The sequence below is a fragment of the Pezoporus wallicus genome, unplaced genomic scaffold (assembly GCF_028554395.1).
Source record: "Pezoporus wallicus isolate ANWC-B61680 ecotype Strahan unplaced genomic scaffold, APGP_CSIRO_Pwel_v1 contig_4309, whole genome shotgun sequence".
NCBI lineage: Eukaryota > Metazoa > Chordata > Aves > Psittaciformes > Psittacidae > Pezoporus > Pezoporus wallicus.
Window position 1 is genome coordinate 2,220,270 of NW_026638191.1, and position 23,298 is coordinate 2,243,567.

General features: G+C 36.0%; 1 protein-coding gene across 3 annotated transcripts in view; it reads left to right on the forward strand.

The window, feature by feature from the left end:
* Positions 1-22,776, forward strand: part of GABRA1 (gamma-aminobutyric acid type A receptor subunit alpha1) — a 42,936-nt gene extending 20,160 nt beyond the window's left edge. For all 3 annotated transcript variants that reach the window (XM_057409866.1, XM_057409868.1, XM_057409869.1), the window contains exons 5-10: positions 1,886-2,106; positions 3,774-3,856; positions 8,201-8,344; positions 13,459-13,611; positions 16,555-16,757; positions 19,956-22,776. In XM_057409866.1, the coding sequence (XP_057265849.1) occupies positions 1,886-2,106; positions 3,774-3,856; positions 8,201-8,344; positions 13,459-13,611; positions 16,555-16,757; positions 19,956-20,264 (1,113 nt within the window). In that variant the 3' untranslated portion in view covers positions 20,265-22,776. The remainder of the gene's footprint in view (positions 1-1,885; positions 2,107-3,773; positions 3,857-8,200; positions 8,345-13,458; positions 13,612-16,554; positions 16,758-19,955) is intronic.
* Positions 22,777-23,298: the final 522 nt, after the last annotated feature.

The following is a 23,298-nucleotide window of genomic DNA, read 5'->3' on the forward strand; positions in this document are numbered from 1 at the left end:
CTCCATGTTCTTTCCCAGCATAAGAAACTTGTGTTCATATAAAGTGAAGAACCAGACTCCCTTCTCTCAACCTGTACCACCTCCCACTCACCTCCTTCTTTGCAGTTGAAAGAGATAAAAAGGGAATGGTTTACATGCACGCTGAAATGATGTCACCTTCTGGGCATGTCTTTTACCTTCCCCATGTGTGTAGGAGGAAATTTTCCTTGGAGACAGTAAAATATGGAGAAAATCCAATATTTTAATGCCATCTACTGCCTTTTGAACCTCCTTCTCTGCTACTCTGCTGCACACCTGGACGAGATTTTGCACACTGCTCAATCTAAAGCCTTGACCCAGCGAAATTCTTGAAGCAAGCAGTAGGCTGTAAGGGCACAACTGCTGTCACTGGAGCTGAACACATCTGGGCTCACTGAGCACATACTTAAAAAATGGAAATAAAATTAACTATACACCTAAATGATTCACAGATACGGGATGTAAATTAAAAAAATCCAAAACAAAAACAAAAAAATAAATCCCCAACTCCAAAACTCAAACAAACCCAAATTAAGAACACCCCATGGAACTACGACATTTCCAAGTCCACAAGAAATTTATTTAGCTATTTCTTGCCCTAAAACCACGGAAAACACACCATCAGTAAGAACCACCATTCTTACTTGCTGATAATTACACAAGAAATAAACAGCTCACATTTGCTTATATTGTATGGAGTGTTACCATTTGCTAATAGAAAAATTACAAGTCTAAGAAAGTCTGTCACAGAGAGATTTTGCATACCAGCTCCAGAATGTTTCTATTTACTACCATATTCCTTGTCCTTATAGCTGTGTGTGCCTTCATACTCAGGAATTTCCTTCATTTCAGGATTTGCCACCTCCATTAGCAGGAGATCTTAGAAAAAGTTCAGTTTCTCAGACAAAAGATTATAATTCAGGGTAATTTTGAACAGTGTTTGGACAGCTACTTTTTATGTCTATAACAATAGCATAACCATTAGGGTTGGAAGGGTCAGGGTAATCCCACACTAAACTTTCATGACTGAATGGAATTTTTCCCAGGGAAAATATTATACTACACTGCATCCACAGGAGTTTTCCCCACTTTCACCCCATGTATCTCTGTATTTATAGTATAATACTCCAACACACTTTTCCTTCCCATCTTCTCTCTCTTAACTTTGTTCCTGTTGGTTTGTAACAAATAATTCTTTCATTTCATAGTGAGCGCTGGTTATTTTGATACACCCTACATACACTGAGTAAGCCACTGCATCTCTTCCCCATTGACCTAGTCCTTGCATAAACAACTATAATTCTTGGTCCAAAGCTGTTGCCAGCTTTTGCTAGCTGTAGTCCAGTGATTTGGACCAATGAGCCATTCAACATCTCATAAATTGGACCACATAATTCTAAGTGAACTGTGAACTTTTTGCAGGTTGACTACATGTTTATGCTAATGAAACAGAACAAAAGACTCTAGGAAGACCCTGTCTCACAAAGCTTGTTTTATTCCAAGAGACATATCCTTCCTGGGCTATGCATACTGGCTGCATATCTACAGCTTCAAATTACAGTTTTTTAGAAAGTGAAGGAAAAGTGAGAAAAGGATGAATTATTTTGTTTCCACTATATCTCACGTTCTTGTCTAACTTGATATACTGTTCTCCCTAACCTTTTTTCTGTTGAACACAGTAATGATATTGTAACTGGTTAATAACTGCTTCGGGTACATTGTAATATAGAGAAGAAATGTTCTGGTAATTGCTGATTTCCTTAATAGTCATCTTGCTTCTAGGAAACAATAAGAATATACTTTTCAAGTTCTCATATTGCAACATATGGCGTCACAAGTGTTTCCCTTTTTTTCTGAATTGACGTAGGAATACACTATAGATGTATTTTTCCGTCAAAGCTGGAAAGATGAGAGACTAAAATTCAAAGGACCTATGACTGTTCTCCGGCTAAATAATTTAATGGCCAGCAAAATCTGGACACCTGATACCTTTTTCCACAATGGAAAGAAGTCTGTGGCTCATAACATGACAATGCCAAATAAACTATTACGAATTACTGAGGATGGGACGTTGCTATATACGATGAGGTGAGTCCTAAAACATTATATCCTTCGTTCATTATATCCTTCGTTCAGTTTCATAATTTAACTTGTTAAAGCATCATATTTTCCAAACAGGTAACAGGTTTCCTTTTTGATCATTATTTGATTCTTGCTTCATAATTATTTTCACAATAGGCCATGGAATGATGGACTAACTGAGGCATTTAGGCTGGTATGGCTTTTTTTCCCTCCTGCTGTGCTACCTTTACACTGCCTGGATGTGTCTTAATGCATGATTTTGAAAAGGTACCTATAGTATTGTGAATCCATCAGTTTGCAAAGGACCTTACTTTGGAGTTGCTTTCAAGGATTCCATTAGCAAAGTATTATAAAGCCTGAAAACGAAAACTTAATATAATCTAGAATACTAGATGGTATGCAAGGATTATTAATCTTTGGATCCTATAGAAAGCAGATGCTAAGAACTAGCAGATGCACAGAGGATTCATTCCCCATTCTTCATATTTCTTGTGCTTGGGAATACACAGCACAATAATCTAAAACCAGACATGTCTTATTCCGTTCATAACAGGAAAACCAATTCACTAACGCTTTTGGAAGGTTAGAAGACAAAATTATTTCTGTGCTGGCACCAGTTTTAGTGGAAATGTATGTTTCTCTTCATGGATAACTGAACTTTGGCTACCTAGTTTTCAGCAGAGGAGTTAAATCCTTTTGAAATAACGACACACAGTCATGGAAGCATTCTGGATTAAAAGACTGCAAAAGAAACAATGAAAAAAAAATGGTATACTGTCTCTACAGAGCTACACATCCCTCATTTATGTCTCCATGGAATCAAACAAGGCATAAAGTGATTCTGTTGACTAAGGTCAAGATAAATAGCTTAGTACATAGGTGAACACTGAGTTTTCTTTTAACAATTTTAAAGATGTTTTTAAAAGCAGTGCAAGTATTTGGAGAAAACAAAGTCTCCAGGCTTTTGGGAGTCTGTCAAATATGTTCAATTTATTCTACATCTTTAAAGACTGCTTAGGATAGGGTAGAATCTGCTAGGCTGGTAGTTACACAAGTCCAGGTCAATTTTTCTTGTCTTCCTAAATGCTTGACTGATAAGGATTTAAATTCACAGGAACACTATTTTGGCAGCACATCGTTCACATATATCTCTTTTTTGACCATAACCATTTCTATTTGCTCACCTTTGCAAGTGCCTTGAAGCAATCTTCTGCCCAGTATTCAAGTACTATTGTTCGTTCCTTGCTGATGTGTGGTATGTGACTGTTTATAGTTTATTTAATCTCTTTTACTGAGAAACATGTTTGCACCCAAGCTGATAACAATGCAATGATTGCAGTAAATGTCCAAGCATCCAGAGTGCACCAATTTAATGATGACAACAAGGAACCAAGTTCAGTTGTTAATAGATTCTAATCCTCATGCCAAATTAGAAGTCTGAGCATGTCTTTGCTATACAGTGAATGTGGTAGAGGGCCAGACCCAGCTGCACTGCTGTGTCCACACATGGCTATTGGCACCCCCAGCCAGACAATTCGGGTCCTGTTCTAGTTGATAATTAATCACATAACAGATATTATGCTATACTTATTCTATGTGTCTTAATAGAAGTCTATTTGCTATTTCTATGAAACTAGAATAAATGTGTCCTTTTGCTCATTAATCTGTTATAGATTGACTGTGAGAGCAGAATGTCCAATGCATTTAGAAGACTTTCCTATGGACGTACATGCTTGCCCCTTGAAATTTGGAAGTTGTAAGTTTATTTTAAATTGAGGTTACTCCCTTTTCAGGCCAGTTTACAAAAGTATTTTGCAATTGAGAAAACCTCAAGGTTTTAATCTTGTGTATTTTTATTCTTGTATATATTTATAGTTAATATAATTAACCTTTTCTATGTCTTTAATATCCTCCAATGTCATGCCTGGACATTCACAAAAGAGAAAATCGACAGTGATCTAAACATCTAGAAAAGTATTTTGGTGCTTAGAAAATACTGGTAATCTTATAGTTGATTTATTTTGTTAAGACCCCAAATCAGTGTTAAAGTAAATACAGACCACGGATAACTGATTTGGTTTAATTGAAAACAATTCCCTTATTGGCGTATTTAGAACAAAATTTTGCCTGAGATTATAAAATGCTCATATTACAATCATGCAACATTTCTGGACGGGAAAAATTTCACAAATCTCCAAACTGAGTCCTACACTTGCAGCATTTAGTTACATTTGTAACCTATGATCAGAGAACATACTGGACAAAATATAATGTAATTGAAATCATTGTAATAATTGACAAAGCTGTCTGTAAGTTGAGAATTTTCCCCCGAAGTTTAATTTGAACAGCAACCAACCTGACACTGATGCAGTCAAACTTAGCTAAACATAATATTTAAAAAAATTAAATATAGCCCTCTCCAACTCTAAATAAAAACAAAACAAAACAAAACAAAACCAAAATCGCGAAAAGCTTTTTCACTGTAGTTGGCTCTACACAAGAAGACAAAATGTGTGAAAGATGTGACAGTGTACAAATTGTTTCCTCAGTGGCTATTTTTTTCTAGTAGAAATGGGTCGTTTCATTCATAATGGGTACTTAGTGGCTTGATCAATTTCAGAAGTCAACAAACAGAACACCCAATTCGTTCTTCACATGGTACTAGACCGGATGGTAATTTACTATGAGCTGAAGGGCTCTATGTCTACCATGAGAAAGGACTGATGTTAGGTCTTTAAAGAGCTACTGGCCTCCTAGATAAGATGTAGAGAACAAAAGCTCATACACACTTGGAGTATCACTGACAAGAATAGTTTACTCCTGAACCTTAAGCTTTCTTACAGCACTTACAACAAATCTTTAGAAATCTCCTGTGAAACAGAAGAGGGTGGAGGGGAAGCCTTACTCGGGCTAATAATAGGGCAAATAGCTGCAGTGGGTTCTTCTATAATAACGGGAGATCTGCGCACCCGAGATCCCAGTTAGATCTGGAGTGCTCGCAGGATCGAATTTCTTTTGAAGTGCCCATGACAGTGTTTATGGGGAGCACATGCTGGATGCGGGAGGTGGGAAGATGGCTAATCCTGCATAAACCATCAACAGTTTTTGAACAAATGAGAACTATCAGATTGAAGTTCTGTAGACTGGATATAAAACCTACCACATCTGTGCATCATTGAATCACAGCCTAAACAACACCAGACACTCCCTAGTCTCTCAATAGCCCCCATGTTTTTCCTACCTTTATTTCTTTCTGGCCCATTGTGTCCCAGATTAGCGTACTCTTGGCTCACAAAGTGCATTGTTTTCCCAGTTGCTAGAATCTTGCTCCCATTAAATGATTAAGAGATGCAGAAATTATAAATGAAAAGGGCTGGATAATATGGATTTGAATACAACTCCAGAACCACACCATAAGATAACAAGACAGCAGAGACTTGCAAGTATATCTGCATGTCTTTTGAACCTAAATGGTTTTCCTCTTTATCCTCCAAAATATTTTTTATTATTATATTATACATAGTTTTCTTAAATGAACATTAACAAAAATATCAGTGATATTTCTCGTTGAAAGACCATTTCTCACACTAAAGTCGAAGGTAAAAACTGGCATTCTAAGGTCAGAGCGCAGGCATAGTCTGTCACATTTTACAGGCTATCTTCATTATTTTTCTGTTTTGATCACTAGCTGACTATCATGTCAGCTGTTCTAAACAAGCCTATGCCAGGCAAGTAACTCCAAGTGCTGGGAAGGACCATGAGATAAAATCAAGTTTTCAGCAAAACTGCATTCCCCTACTAAATTCAGGCAAGTTTCTAATCTGGGATCCTCATGGAGAGGAATTCCTTTTGTAACGTGGCTTTACTGAAAACACTGTATGGGAATTAACTGTCCAGAACAGGACCTTAAAGCTGGACCTTCTCCTCCTTCTCATCAGGTTATATTCCATTAACTATCAGATTACAGAACAGTTGTCTCAATAATTAGCTACTAATTTAAATAGAAATATCTTCCATGAGACAAATGGCTGGACTCAAGAATAATATGAAAATGGGACTTGCAGTTGTACATAGAAAAAGAACAGTTCTTATATTTAATTGCCACTTTTCAGTGGGAATCGTATTAAATGCATTTGGGATATCTCTGTAAAACAACTGAAGTTCAATATAATCATCTCAATGTACTGAAAAAAATACTGAAAAAGACATTTAATTGTCATGAAAGCCACGCTCTAAGTGCAGACTGCAATATTACACTTAGTAGCTCCCCAGGGTAGTGTTTGCCCAGCTCTGTTTGTTTTGGATTAAATTGGATAAGAGTTTTCCATGTCCTCCACTGTTACTCATCACATTGGAGCTGGATTCAGAAAAGCCTCATATTGAAGAAGCTGCACATCTCCTATGGTCTCTGCTCATACTGTAGAGGCCGATAAATGTTTGACCCAGCCCCAAGGCTAAAGTGATTTGCCAAAATAGCAGCTTAAGCTAGAGTTTATTCCAGTATAAATTCAATGTGACAAATGCTAAAGAGATTCTGGAACAACAAAAAGCCACATGTTGGCAAAACAAAATCAGAAAGGCAGATGCTCTCTTCAACTCTTAGCACAAAAATCTGATTGTCAGTTTAAAACTAAGGCCACTCTGGAAAGCAGCAGTGGTAGGAGCAAAAGGCTGTGCTGCTACTTATGCAATATCTGAGTTGAAAGCTGAGGATGGAAGCTGAACAGAGCACTGAATTGGGAAGTACAGGGTAGGGCAAACTCATTTCCAGCACTGCTGAGTGTACTCCCTTCCCTCTCAACCCACTGGCTCTCAGCAGCTTAGCTAATCAGTCTTTTTTTTCTAAACTACTCTCATGCTCCAGAATAAGCAAGATGCTTCAAAATTAATATTATTGCCACTCTTTATGTGACTAGATTAGCAATCCAATTCTTGTATTGGTGTGGCCAATATTTTTAAGACATAGACTTGCATTTGCCACTGATTCTGAAAAGCTATATGTTACAGTGCTTGGGGAATATGAAGTCTGAGGGTAAAAGCACCCTTCCATTTCAATAAGGCAGGATCAAATGCCATGCGATTAATTTACCAGCACGCTCCACTCAACACCATCTCTTCAATTACTGTTATCTCTTACATCGATATGATAAAATTACTCACAAATGAAGTCAAGTAAATCAGATTCCTTCCTTTCCTTTGCTGCTTGCCAGTACTGAAAAAAGGAAAAAATCTCATCCTCTAGGTAGTAGTCTAGTATCATTTTAGATACCCTAAAATGTCCCACCCAGTTTCCAGCTGACTTTAGTGAGTCCAAGCTCTGTGCAGGTTCTAATCACACATTCTGTCCCATACATGTCTTGGATATCCTTAGGTGCGAAGAATGACACTAGATGCCTCTACACAGACAACTAACTCGCACCCTAACTGCTCACAGCAAGTGTCAGACTCCAGACTATGTAAAATGACAGCAGAATTTTACAATGGGACCAAGATTAAAAATATTGATATATAGTCTGATTGCTGTAATAACATAAATAATGTACAAATAACAGCACAAAACAACCTGGATAGCATATGTAGGATGCTACTGAATCACCTATGTAACATACTAGACTACTCAAGTTTTCAGAATCCACAGTGGTTCTCTGTTGCTTTGTTCTAGTCTCAGATAAATGTGAACTTGAGTGTGCGCATTTCTCAGAAACAACCAAAGCAAGAACATTAGATTAATGTGCTTAAACCTCACGCGAGCCTAGGCAGCCTCAGAAACGTCTGCTATGTCTGTTACACAGCAGGGTCAATGTGAGGGGGAGATAACCAAATGGAGGGATGATGTAAGGAAGAGAAAGATTTTGATGCCATTGAGGACAAACCTTAATCCAGCCCTATAACAGTTATTTAGTTAATCATCATAGGGATAGACCTGTAAAATCAGTTTCATCTCCCCTTAGATAAAAAGTTCCAGTAAGCTAGCTGTGGGTTTCTACAGATAATTAAAGAAGATTTAATATCAAAATAACTGCTCAAAACATTGTTCTGATAAAGCCATATGGCAACAGAAGGTGCAAAGCTGAAATGCAATGTATTTTTTTTTAATTAGATGCTTATACGAGAGCAGAGGTTGTGTATGAATGGACACGGGAACCAGCAAGGTCAGTGGTTGTGGCTGAAGATGGCTCTCGATTGAACCAATATGATCTCCTTGGACAAACTGTGGACTCTGGAATTGTTCAGTCCAGTACAGGTCTGTGAAAATGTTGTGGGTTTGGTTTTGGTTTTGTTTTTTTAAGGGTCATATTTAACTGCCAAAACATAATTTCAAGCAGGAGAAAAAATGCAAAGACCAAAGAATAAGAGAGGTAAAGTGCAATATATGTGCTTCAGATTAGGAAACCATGAGTTTGAAAAGACAACATATCATGGGATAACCACTTTTTCAACTAGTGGTTAAAGTATTTGACCAATTAAAAAGCTTCCCACAGTGACAGATCTAGCCAGAAAAACAGTAATTTACATTATAAAGAAGCAATCCTCATATCTTTGTTGTATTGTCTGCTTACTATATAAGCATAAAGAAAAATAATTGCATAAAAATATGACTCCTCAAGGATCACGTTCCTGGAGGCTGTGAAGTTGCTAAAAGCCAGCATATAGTTTCTCAGGGAGGTCTTTAGAGAATGAAAAAAAAATATGTCATCAAATAAAAAAACATCTGGAACATTCAAACAGGATTTAGATGTCTTAATGTTAGCACCAGCTTTACTCCCAAAACTAGTAATGAGATACAGAAATATGGCCAACATCTACAGTATTATATACCTGTAACCTTAAAACTGTCTAAAACACATTGCTTTTCACTTTATAGTGTTTAAGATGTTTTGTTTGGGGTTTGTTTTCCTAATAAGTTGGAAGTGGCATGAAGACCCAAATACAGTAAGAAACTGAGCATAAGGCATGAATAAGAGCTCAAAGCGTTGACTAGACTGACTCTTCAGTGGACCAAAAGAAGCGCTGCATTAGAAGTAGTTGTATTGCTTTGAATGCACCCAACTTTGTAACTAAACTAGAGAAGTACACTTCGACCTGCATAAATTAAACCTTCTAATATGTCATTCATAAAGTCAATGAACATTTAAGGAAAAGTGAGTAATTTCAAGCTGAATCCTACTCCACATCTGAATTTTATAGTTCGTTTGCCAAAGTATATTCATATGCTCTATTAAGCCAACAAAATTTCTCACAGACAAAAGTTTCTAGGGGACCAATATTCAGCTTACTACTTGGAAGCTTCTGTTCAGTTAATGTAATTATAAAAGAAGTGGAAGACCAGTACTAAGGGCACAAAGGCAGTATCAACACAACTGCTCCTGCAGATTCACTGCATGGATCAGACAAGCAAAGGGAAAAGGGGAGATCTCTTGGCCTGGCCACAGCTAGAAATGTTGCCATTGACTTTTGTGGAGCCAATAATTCACCCCAGCTGCCCTTTGCTGGAAAGTCAATGGGATTCATGAGGAACAGCAAGGATCTCGGGCTCTTGGCTCTTTCTTTTCTGAAGCTACTTGTTCAGGGAGACCTTGGCAGCCTGTGTGCCTGTGCTTCTGCACTCACTGACAATTTCTGCTGGCTGTATGCATTATAAAGGCAGCAGGATGATCAGAAGACACTTGTAGATGTGGGAACTTAACCTAATCTCAATAAGCAGTACCAGGTATAGCTCAAGGTAATTGGATAGTAACATGAGAGGCATCCTATAAATTGTTACGAAAGGCAGATGATAAATTTTTAAACAGAACTGAAGGCAAACTTAAATGTAAAAATTCTTCCTGTATTTCTATGAAGAAATAAATAGTTCTATTGACAGTATTTCCTAGATTTGAAATCTGCCTCCTTCTTCTACCTACGAAACTCTTTACCATGCCCTATCCATGAAGTTAAATACACTATAGTTAATAGTCGCTGAAATAAAGATGCTGTTGGCTAGGTGCAGAATAAGATTACAAAGAAATAACTACAGTGGTTATCACAAAAACTGAAACAAAACAAAAAAAAAAAAAAAAAAAAAAAAAAGAAACAAAAAACAGAAAACCAGTAAAGAATTTTTTATTACCAAACTTGCAATCCTCTTTAGTTGCTACCTGATAAAAACATACAACAAACATGTTTATTGTTTCCAAATTCAATGTCTCAACAAAAAATTTTTCTTGACTTGCTTTGGAAAGGAAAATGTTTGCCTTCCTCAAAGTAGTTTTGGAGATCGGAAGTGGTTAACAATCACTTTTCTCCTCATTCAGGTAAGTAAGCAGCTAGTCTCAACAGAATCCTCCAGCAAAAATTTGTCCTCTGATCATCTCTGCTTTAAGATATGATATATGTAATAAAAATTATGAAAGTACGGAGGGATTTCAAAGTCGTGGATGATGACTCACCTGACAAAAAGAGAAAAGGAATTGAAAACAATCTTCACTTAAGAGTCTCAGCACCTTTATTAGGCAAGAAAACGAAGCTCTTGTGCTGCTGATTCTGTGGATCATTAAAGGAATCTACATCATCTTGGGCAATTTTAAGATAATATTTGCAGTTGCCTGTAATTCCAGACACATATTTTCCAAGATTTTGGGTGTAAGTGGGTTACTCTAACCATTCTCAAAACTACTAAGTGCCTTGGTAAATCCATAAAGTCCTTTCCCTTCCCTTTTCCACCCCACCCCCACCTCCTGCCCTTACTTTCTTCCTTTGCTAAAGGACATCTGCTATTCTTAATTTTGGATCTAGAACAAGGTAACTACAAATGCTGAATTATTTATTTACTATGTTTGTAAAACTCCTGTCAGTCTCCAACCACTGACTCATATTGACTCAGAAAGAGGTTAAAGTGATCTCTTTTGTAAGCACCTTAACAGATGCTTAAAGGTCTTGTGCAAGTTCCTATTTACATAGAATTATTTTGGAACGTTGAAAACATTGCTTTGCTCTGAGAATTATCAGGATTTATATTCACAATGGTTTATTTTTTTTCTGTTGTTCTGTAAACCTTCTGAGAGGATGCTGTTGAGTTTCTCTTTGGTTACATGGCAAAAGTAATAAATGAGAAATGCTATGTTTAAAATTAGTGACAAGGAAAGCCTTACTTCCTACCTGCAGTGATAGAAAAAGTATTATTATAGCTAATACTCAGTCCCCAGCTCAAACCTTATGTCTGATGTGATGAACATCAATTTTAGGTGCTCACCTGATAAACTGGGTTTATCAGAAATAGTTTACGGATCACCGAGTGATTGATGCAATGTTACTGAATTATCAACTATTTTCTTCCAAGGACACAGGTTAGTTTATACCACCTGAGCATTGGAATACACTACAGAATTAAGGGCTAGTTAAAAACTGCAGGCAGAGCAGTGGAAGTAATCAAACGTGGAAATCACAATCATTCAAAACATTTAAGTTAATGTAGATGGAGCTGTTGCACAATTTTAAATGCTTCATATTTTGAAATACATATAAACTAATTTAAACTTCAAGGAACAAATAAAAAAAATTAAAAAATCAGTAAATAACTGAGTACTTTCATGTCCTGCAGTTATTTAAGTAGTTATTTAAATTATCTCAAAGCTCTATTATCTGCTAATAAACGACTGCAGTCTATTGGTACTTTGGATACTGAAAAATATGGCTTTGGCTCCCAGCTGAACTGTAGGCATTACTCTAGACCTGTGCTTTGCCTGCATTCCTTGTGGCACTACCTTTATCTGACTTCTAGCTCAGACCTACTGCAATGCTTAACAACAGATGAGAGTAATCCCTGTCTTTTTAATTGCCTTTATGCTTTGAATCTTGTTCTCATTTTCCAGAGGTTAAAAATACTTTGATAATTTAAGTAGCTAAATAAAGCTTCAGAGTACAGTGGTGTGTTCACTCTGTATTCTTAGCTTGCCATCTACAATCACTGAATTAATGCTGACACACCGTTGTGAGCATTCTATATCTGATTGCATTAAAATAGCTTCCCACGTCATATTTTTGTAGATAAAATTAAATTATTAACTCTTCTAGCCAAGGCTGGCACTCTTCATGAGATCATAATCTCTGGTACAGAAGAAAAGAAGGTTGTTTCACTGAAAGTTAAAGAAAGGTGGGCAAAATTCAAGTAATAATACCTGTTATACTACTTCTGCCAGTCCTATTTTTAAAAGAAAATTTTTCTTGTATATCTTTTGCTATATCTTTCAATTTATAATTGATCCTCTTTTCCCCCTTTGCTACTGTCTTTTATATTGAATCATATCAGGAGTATTGTCACATCTTATTTACAAACTTTCCTGAGGGTTATACATTGAGCAAGATTGTTCAAATGAATGCTCTTCTAGACTCTGAATTAAAGAAAAGGGCATTTGACATGCTTGGTGCATAAGCAGTCACTGTCTAGACATAGATTTTCAATCCAATTTAAGTTTTTCCAGTATGAGAGCAACTTTCTCTTTCCAGCTGCCTACATTTTAAAATAGAATAACAGTAATTTCACATGTCATCTCTAATCTAGATGGAGGTTTCCATTCAGTTACATGTCTACTTGTTCCTTTCCTAAGGTAATATTTATTGCATAATAAGAAGAAACAATCAACTAAAAAAAAAAGGTCACAACAATAGGTTTCCCAATCTTTTGAGAATATACTGTTTTTAAAAATCCGGCATTATTTGCTGTACTCTGGCACAAAAGATTTATAGAGTTATATAAATACTTACGATTTCTTTCAGTTGCAGTTAGAATACTCAGCTCATATGTTTTCATAGCACCCAAAAAGTTAGCGGTAATAAAAAGAGTCTTTCATTGCCCATTTACGTTAGGAGAGAATACTCATTTAGTAAAGTACTGAATTAGCAGGACAGGGACAAAATCTTCAGAGTACATAAAGCACAGACAGTGATAATACAGACCCAATCACATCAACAAGTACATCTTAAGCCTGGCCCTGAAACATTTCTGGGAACCCCTCTTGATTTAGTCTTTATTTGATGTCTACACATGTATATTATGGTGGTTTTCTATCTTCTAATGGAATAAGACCTTTCACAAGAGGCCTAAACAGCCTCTAATGCAGACTTTCATTCACTACTCAGAGAGATTAAAATATGTAAGTTTAATTAGCATTTCTTAGAACTGTCTAGTTTTGTATTATTAGTGGAACTTCAGAACCTTCATTATTAAATGTTTTCTTCAAAGCTGACCCAATCTGATGTGAGGACATTTTTTTCTTTTTTTATAATAGGGGTGGATATAATGAAAAAAGTATTTCCTATAAAGCCTTCTAATTTGGATATTTATAAAAGCTTTAATGTTCCTGTTTTTCTTGGTTGTAGGGGAATATGTTGTTATGACTACACATTTTCATTTGAAGAGGAAGATTGGTTACTTTGTCATCCAGACTTACCTGCCATGCATCATGACAGTGATACTCTCGCAGGTGTCCTTCTGGCTTAACAGAGAATCTGTTCCAGCAAGAACTGTATTTGGTAAGCAAGACATATAACCTGCTTGGCAATCATCAGCCAAATAGGCTTAAGAAATTTTATGTTTATGCATAACATGATATTGAAGGACAGCACAAGCCTGGGCATAGTGCAGTACACAGTAGCTAACACGTTTCATTGCAAAGATGTAGCAGAGACTGATTTAAGGATCAAAGCTTTTAAACTGATTGTGAAAAGACCTGAAAATACCTTGAGCAACCCATTACAGTTTGATTTTTCCAAAACAAGAATTGTATTAATAAATCATTTCTGACAACAGCAATGACATTCATAGTGGGAATTGTCAGAAAGGTTTAATCAATGGGTGTTGGTCATTTGACATCCTTAGACCCTTTGAAAATTCTTAAAATATCTAATCCATCAATCACTTCTGCAGGCTGCTGCTAAAGGTCTGCTCTTGAAATCAGTGACAGCTTATTGTGCTTACAGCAGTGAATAGAGGCACTCGACACATGCAGTAAGAAGACAAAGTTTACACAGCTGGTCCCTAGTGCTTTAACCACCTCTTACAAACACTTATCTTAAAATTAGAAACAAACAACTAGCACAGACTTCAGAGGTATTAATCCAAGTCAAGTACCTAATAAAAAAAAGTAAAAAATCTTCAATTAAGGAAAACAGAACCTGGGATTTCTGCTGTCACCTAGTCTTTTTTGTGATGTTCAGATGGGACACCAAAACACCTTTGACAGGAGGAGGTGGAAGAACGCACAACCAAGCTGGCTTTTACACGGGTTTTCCTGCCTCAAGGCACTGCTGGAACAGGAACCCATGCACCCTTCTGCTTTGCCAAAGAGCACTTGCCCGTTTACATTGGCCAGAGAGTCACAAGGACTGATGCTGAAAAATGCAGACTCTGAAACTCTTGTTCAAGAACTATACATATTGACCTTTTCTAGCAGTCTTTACAGGTGTGCTTTAGTTTCCCAATGCCTCAATCACAACTTGCATAGCTTTAGACCTCATGAACCAAGTAGAGGCTTTCTGTTAATAGATATGTGTTTACAGAATGGTTTAGACCACAGTAAAATTAAATTTGATTTGCATGATATTGTTTAGATTAACATCTAAAATTAGTCCCGAGTTTTTATCATCAACTTCACTGATAATTAACCTTGGATTTTTAAGGGCTTCGGTAATCAAAGCTACTGAAATTGTAACTATTTTCCTCTTTTTGCTTATGCCATTTAAAAAGAAATGTCAGATTATTAGTTTGAAATGCTGTACTTCATTGGTCCTAGATGGAGAACAATTTCTAAGATTTGCTAAGCTCACAATAAATAATATAGAATCATAGAATCAACCAGGTTGGAAAACACCTTTAAGATCATTCAGCCCACCCCTTACCCCAGCACTGTCAAGGGCACCACTAACGCATGGCACTGAGGGCCTCATCTACAAGGTGTGTGGACACTTCCAGGGACAGTGACTCCAGCGCTGCCCTGTGCAGCCTGTTCCAATGCCTGAGCACCCTTTGGGAAAGGAGTTGTTCCTCATCTTCATCTAAACCTCCCCTGGTGCAGTTTGAGGCTGTTTCCTCTTGTCCTGTCACTTGTTCCTTGGGAACAGAGACCAGCCCCCTCCTGGCTCCATCCTCCTGTCAGGCAGCTGCAGGGAGTGATAAGGTCCCCCCTGAGCCTTCTCTTCTCCAGAATAAACCCCCCACGTCCCTCAGCCGTTCTTCATCACACTTGTGCTCCAAGCTCAATGTTCAAGATGCAATTTTCACAGCCTCAAGAACTCACATATTTCTGAATGTTTTCCTTTTAGAAGACAAATAGTAAAGAGTCTTGCGTTTACTCCATGTATCAAAATAGCTTGTTCATTTCTTAATGGCAGTGAAACAGGATTGCAGACAGTTTTGCATGGAAGTATATACATACAGAAACACAATTCACGCCTGCTAGTCTACTTGGTACAACAGTTTATATAAATTATAAATCCTGGTTTGCTACTATGTAAGTGAAATGTAAGAACTCCAGTAATGGGTCAAAGACAAAATTAGGTTATGTGTCAGGGAAGAGAAACTGCTTCCTCTTTCAAGCTCCTTACACCAGCACAAAAATACACTGCTCATTATTATTTTGCCTATTTTAGACCACTGCATATTTTCACTAACAGTGTAGCAAAGTTGAGCTCAGAAGACATATCCAATACATGACATTGCAGTTGTCAAGGTAACTCCTGTACATGTGATTTGATGTAAACGCCCAGCCTGCACTTGCAGAATCTTTTTCCAAGCAGCTGCAAGCAGAGTCAGTTCAATGGAGTCCTGCTTGCTCTCCATGGCTAGTTAAGGGAAAAGGTTCATCAGCAGTGCTAAGCTCTGGTATCAGAAATGTAAATTACATTATTATTGTTCTTACATAAATTCTTTGCTGTTTTCAGGGCAGCAGTGAATAAAGGGTCAAAAATCTGTAAACCCATCAATACAAACAAATGCAGTATCACATCAAGTTTAGTGCATTTGAGTATATATTTGAAGGAGTATATCCCAAATAAGCTGAATGCAAACAACCTTTTTAGTTTTGCATCTAAATACCTTAGAACTGTTCCAAAAAAGAATGAAAAATATTAAATTGTTACATCTGCACAACAATTCACAGGGCATGAATATGGAACAGCGACAGTGATTCTCTAAATGCCAGGAAGCAGAAAGTAGTATCCAATCCACACCGCAAAATATAATTCCAGTACAACATTAAAAACATTATTCTACTACAACAATGTCAAAGAATAAAGGTATAAAAGATGTTTTGTAGATCCTGCAGTTCCCACAGAACTTGAACTCTGATCTCCTCAATTAACAACTGGACTTAAGTGGGGAAGTTTATAAGAATTAGGGGTGAAGACAAGGCTTTCCTATCTGTTGTGGCAGTTAACATAGACACTGATCTAAAGACACTAAACTGTTTTGCTTTGCAGGAGTGACAACTGTCCTGACAATGACTACTCTGAGCATCAGCGCAAGGAATTCACTCCCCAAGGTGGCCTATGCCACTGCCATGGATTGGTTTATAGCCGTGTGCTATGCCTTTGTGTTTTCTGCACTCATTGAGTTTGCAACTGTGAATTACTTCACAAAGAGAGGCTATGCATGGGACGGCAAAAGCGTCGTTCCTGAAAAGGTAACGCCACTTAATATCTATTACAACAGGTCATCCTGCCCCATCTTTGGTCATTACATGGGGTTTTTTACTCTGCTGGAAATTCTTATTACTTAGAATAGGAAGTAATTATTCCAAAGAGTTTCCTCATGTATTCGCACACAGCATCTCTACACCTAAACAATAATTACTTAGACATTGAGTACTTAAATACTGCTTTTGACATACTGGATGATATTTAATACTGTTAGTAATTTAAAATTTTACTAAGATTTTGACATGTGCTGCTAAGCAGAAAAGATAATTGAGCATCTTATTTTTAAGGCTGGCAATTAGTGTGCAAGTAAGAGAAAAAGTGGATGCCTCAAGTATAAACACAGGAAAAAAAAACTTGTGGCTACTATATTTGACAGTTTCCTAAGTACATTGCTTCCCAACATGACCATCAGGAGGAATGCCATGTGATCAGATCAAATAAATCACTGCCAGACTTTTTCTTTTCTTTCTTTTGCCTCCTATTGTTTCCTTCTTTTTTATAACTAGAAACAGTATTTTTACATCTTACTCTATATGAAAAACTGATCTGTTTTGGGGAAAGCATTGACAGTTTTGCTAGGACTATGCAATCCTGATCCATACCTCCATGAATGCAGCAGAGAGACATCACACTGACTCCCTTTTGTCTGGGCTCAGACATGGTCTGTAAACCAAAGATACATCAAGAAATTGTTGAGGACTTGAAGGGGATGAGAGAGAAATTATTTAATTTTCTTTTTTAAATAATTTGTTTGATTCTTTGTTGTCTCCTATCTTCATCATATCCATTGTAAAAACCAGGCTGTATTAAAAGACCAAAATCCTTGTATGTTAAATATTGCCTTGCTAATATAACCTACCTTGTAACATATTACTATAATCAGCCATTTCATTTGTTTCAAAGAAAACTGCATTTTCAGAAAAAAAACTCAACCACCATATAAACACACTACTCAAACACTGTTTAAAACATTGGCAGATTTATGGCTTTGCATTCTTCAGCAGGTAAGGGTCTTTATGTGTCATTTGATTTAAGTCAAAAACATGCATTATCTGCAGATGTAAGGAAAGGCGAGGAAGGCAAACTACCTATGAACAGAGCATTGCAACTTAATGACATTGAGCTGTAATTAGCTGTTGTATTACCTTTTCATAACTTGAATCTGACATAAAATATTAAGACCCTGACTGGTGTCAGGGCTGTCTGCAGATCAGGTTTCTCATGACCTTTAAATCTATGGAAAGATCCTCCTGAAACATCAGTGAAGCAGTACTTTGGCTGCTGAATGTATTGCTCCTCACTGGAGTATCTACTAAGGAAACAAGACTGGCTTCATACTTGGCAAGCGTGTTAACAGCCTTCCTGCTCAGGAGGAGAGGAATAAACATATAACTAAAACATCTTCCTGACATTGCCCTTTTTCTATTCTATTTTTTATTTCAACCTGTTTGTTCCTCCTGTTCATCAGAAATATTCTAAGACAGTTTGTAGCCTTATATCCGAGCCTCAAGCTAAGCCAAATGTCATTGTCATGAAATAAAGAGCATCTACATCAGTCATCATGTGAATCTCTTTCCTTCCTAAGTAGCAGAAAGTTAACCTTTCAGCCCCAAGGGGCTCCAAGCCATGCTTTGAAAAGCCTCTGCCCACTTGATCTTTTGCAGCTTCCCTTCAATTTCCCAAGTGCTCTGCAGGAGCTGGGTTATACTTGAGAAGAGTCCCAATGCTGAGGCAGTTGCTTGTACTAGGAAGTATTCTAAATAGTATAGTATTTCTGCTCCCTGAAACTTTCATCTCTTGAACAAAAACTCTTTTATCAACTCCCCCCACTGGGTATTTTATGTAACTATTAGTCTGTAGTTGATCTATCATAAAAAGTACTGTGACTGTAAAAAAATATTGCCTTTGTTGTTCAGCTGCTTCTTGAAAACAGAGAACTGTATTTACTATGTTGGGAAACAACATAATGGATCACATTCTCCTAATATTTTCTATTTAGATGTATCTTTTTTTTTTTTTTAATCCTTTTCTCCTTAGAAGAGGATAGAATGGATAACACTTGGCTGCTCTTTTTGTGCCAAGAACTGCCTAAAGATTTTCTAAGCTCTTTTTTTTGGTTGTGTTTTTGGGTGTTTTTTTGTTGTTGTTTTCTTCCTCATAAACAAAGGCACTAGGAGCAAAGTGATACGTTCCTTTACACCACCTTAGAGATCTAGTACATCTCTCATGTTTATCATGCTGCAGTGGCTGGTGGAAGGGTTTGGACTGTCTGCAGCAAGGACAGTTGAATTCCAGCTAGTGTTCCTGTCAAATGGGAATTACGTCAGTTTCAACTTATGAAAAAGTAATACAACAGCTATTATTACTTTTTTTTCCTACAAGTAGATCCTAGAACACTAGAAAACATGACGACACTGGGGAAAAATCTAGATTTTCTTTCTGATCTACTAAAAGACTTCCAGTACATTCTTACTTTAGCAGGATAGTTAGGTGGATGCAAAAAATTATACAGCTATTTAAATCCTTGGATATGGAATGATATTTCAGCCACTATGATCCAACTGTAACATTCAAACAAGAAAATTTTCTATTCCATAATGCATGCGCGCTTGGTGAAAACTGTTCATGAATAGACTGCTTGCAGCGTTGTAGTTTATTAAATGATTCATACTTTTAGTGCATGGACACATCATTTTATTTTATATTTTAATAAAATAATATTTTCTTTTAATAAAATAATATTTTTTTATTTTAAATAAAAAAACTGCGTTAGAATGCATGGTAACACATTTTTAATCTTAACACCGGAAAGCTACAATAAGAAATTCAGTGTCTTTTAAAGTTTCAGTCCTGTTGATTAAAGTAATATTGAATTATGAGTCACTGCTGATTAACATTAGAGGTAATTTTATCAGTGAGCCTAGCTATCAGTAAAAGCCCTCATTAGTGTTTATCCATCATCTAACTTGGTTTAACTAATGCAAGTAATGCAGACTAATGATTTTTATTCTGTCTTCACCTAAATATTTTGTATAAGTCATGTGTCCCGACCCTAACTTCTTTCTTACAGATTATTTCAATATTTGGTGTGAATTTGATTAATTGGAAAATTTTATTATACTTTTTCATGATCGTATCTGTTGAGAAGACAGTGAGAATAAAACATTTTCTTTCTTCTTCAGCCAAAGAAAGTGAAGGATCCTCTCATTAAGAAAAATAACACATACACAGCTGCAGCTACAAGCTACACCCCTAATATTGCAAGGGACCCTGGGCTGGCAACCATAGCTAAAAGTGCAACGATTGAGCCCAAAGAAGTTAAGCCAGAAACAAAACCTGCAGAACCCAAGAAAACTTTTAACAGCGTCAGTAAAATTGATCGACTATCAAGAATAGCCTTTCCATTGCTTTTTGGAATCTTCAACTTAGTCTATTGGGCTACCTATTTAAACCGGGAGCCCCAGTTAAAAGCTCCAACTCCACACCAATAACCTCATTGATTTGTACAGTTCTGTTTTGTCATTTGCTCTGGGAATTGCTTCCCGTTTTCACATACAGTAATTCCCATCTGCTTCATTGCCTCTGTCTTAAAGAAAATAAAGGTTTCTTTATTTAACAAAAGGTAAAATATATCGGTATATTTTAAAAACCTGGGGGTGAGGGAGAGAACAATATAAGCTATATACTTTGGAAAAGTGAGTCTGAAAGTGGGAAAGAGTTGTAGAGTAATGAAAAAAAGGTAAAAAAAAAAAGGAACTATTTGTAGGTAGCTTAGTACTGAACATCCCCAAGAGATATTGTATATGTACATGAAAAGGATATTTTTATTCAAAGGATTGTAGGGAGTGGGAAAATACTCTTTATGATATTCCTGATGCACATTCTATATTGTACCATTTCTTCAACCACTGTTTATAATCTTTTCAAGGATGTAAAGCTTTCCATTTGCTGAATCAAATAAGAGATGTTATTTTCCTAATCCCTTTTCCCTTCTATATTCAAAACACCTGAATTATAACAATAAATGGTCTTTAAAGAGAAAGGAAATCTACTCACTGTAGGTACAGTTTGTCACTGTATAGCACATAAGATCTAATGGTAACAAATGCTTTAATATGCTGTCTTATTGCAGCCTTGTTCTAAGCATTAAGTTGTCACTAGACTACATTTCAAGCCAGTTGCACAATCAAGTGCAGATCCCAACTTCCCTCTATCACCTGTGTACTCCAAACAACTTCTGGATGCTTTTACAGATAGCTTTTACTCATCACTATATTTTAGAGAGTTAAAACAAAACAAAATTTTTGCAAGCTCTAGATATGTTGAATGTATTCTTTTATAAAACAATACATTAAAAAGAAGCTTTAGACTGAGATTTATGGATAGCAGAAAGAAAATATAATATTTAAATAATATATGTAAATACGCAGCATGAGATTGTACATTTTTTACTTTTTTAAAGTTGTGTTCTTAAAACATCATGTAGGATTCACCTCTTAGCTCTTAATATGTTGCTAAATGCTCAATAAAACATATTTAGAGCCTAAAGAAAAATAAATGATAAATAAATAAATCAGCAGTCCTGGAAAGCCTACAAAATAAATAAGCAGAAAGTGCTTGGAATTAATTCCATTTGTAAAGTGGTTAAGTGTATAGTAGCTTGCAATTTGACAACGTCATCCAATGTATACTATTAGATTAATGACTGGTCTGCTCAGGTCATGCATAAATACTAAAGTATGGGATTATATTTGGTAGGTAAAAATGGTGAAATATTTGTTAAGACAGAAGTTCATCTGTATATTACTGCTATATTTGCTGATACATAACTGTTACAATAAGTGATGTAATATATGTAGCATTAAATACAAAGAAGTCATACATAAAAGAATGTACAGGAAAATAGATTTTATTGAGTAAACTTACTACATTTCATTTTTACTGTAGCAATATATTTGTAGGAACAATATGTAAGGGCTTTAAATACAAGATGTCCATTTTGCAGGTATCGCGCCCCCTTTAAAAAAATTCTAGTCAGTATCTTTACCGCCGATTCTTAGAAATAAAATTGCAGATAAAGATTTTTTCAAAGAGATGGGAAAAACTGTAGATATTTGCAAACATCAATTAAAAAAAAGTAATATATGGTATTGAATTAATTTGAAAACAATGCTATATGAGCCGCCAGAGAAACAGCTACTGTAAGTCAGATTTCATAGGCGATGTTTTCTAAACTCTATAAATAAAAAGTTGACATTCTCTACCTACAAAAGGAAAAAGTTAATGTTTTATTTAGGGAAAATATTATTTTTTTCTTTAATAATGCTTCATTGTCTAACATTTAGTCCTGTCTAAACTTGATAAGTTATCTGATTGGACCTTATTTAAAGGGGATGTTTCATCTTCTGGTATCATGTGTAGATATATGTATAGAAAAAAATAAACTATGGCTCTTTAACTTCTGTGTACTTGTTTATCTTGTTATTTTTGGCGTTAAACTAGTGTGTTCATTTAGGGCATTTTAACTTTCCAGCAATCCATAGCTACCTTTTGGTCTGCATTTTGCACATTAGATGTGAATATTACTTACCTAGTCTGCTTTTTGCTATGCAATGATTGCATTATATCACCTCTTAGTTAGTCTATGCCAATAGTATTATACTGTATAAACTTGATTGCACAGTTTATCAAAGACAAGGTATTCTCTATGTAGCTTTTTTACAATGCTTTGCTAAACCATGTAATAATAGTAAGTCTTCCTTGAAAATAATGATACACTCTTATAGAGGACAGTTTCTGTTTACTCCTGGGATAATTTTAAAAAGATGACATTGAATGTTTATTGCACCTCAGTGCAGTGATGTGGCAATAAAACCTAAATCTAACAGAGGTTGTTTATGGCAGAAGCATGTATTGCTTTACAGAGTTTAGCAAAAGCTCTTTATTTTATGTCAGATTGTAATTCTATTATAATAATAAAGCTAAAAATGTTCAATAATGAAAGTGAATGTTTTACTTTGGTTTTCTTTAGTTACTGCCTTTTATGATACATTGTTAGATAAACTGCTATTCATCCAATACCTTAGCTTCTGTGGATTTGGTAATGAATGCAGTTTTAATAAATGTAATTTTTTTTTCCAGTGTTTTCTAGGAACAAATATAACAGGAAAGTTTCCAAAATCTGATTTGACATTCAAAAAAGATAATTCAGTCCGCACAATGTGTATCCCATAAAACAGCTGAATCAGATCAACAACTGTTAAGGTTTAGTACCACAACAGTGAATACAATAGAGGGTCAGAACAGAAATGTTTTGTCTCCCAGGTAAAATGGTAGAGAGTAAAAAAATGTAGCTATTTATTTTACAGATTTCACTGTTTAAATAAATGCACATATCTAAGAAAGACTGTTAGAAGAGTACCTCAGGCTATGTAAAGTAATATTATTTCACTTATTTATTGAGTTTTGGGGTAGCATTCAAACAAGCATACATGTATGTTGAAATCTCAGCTCTTCCTTCTTTCC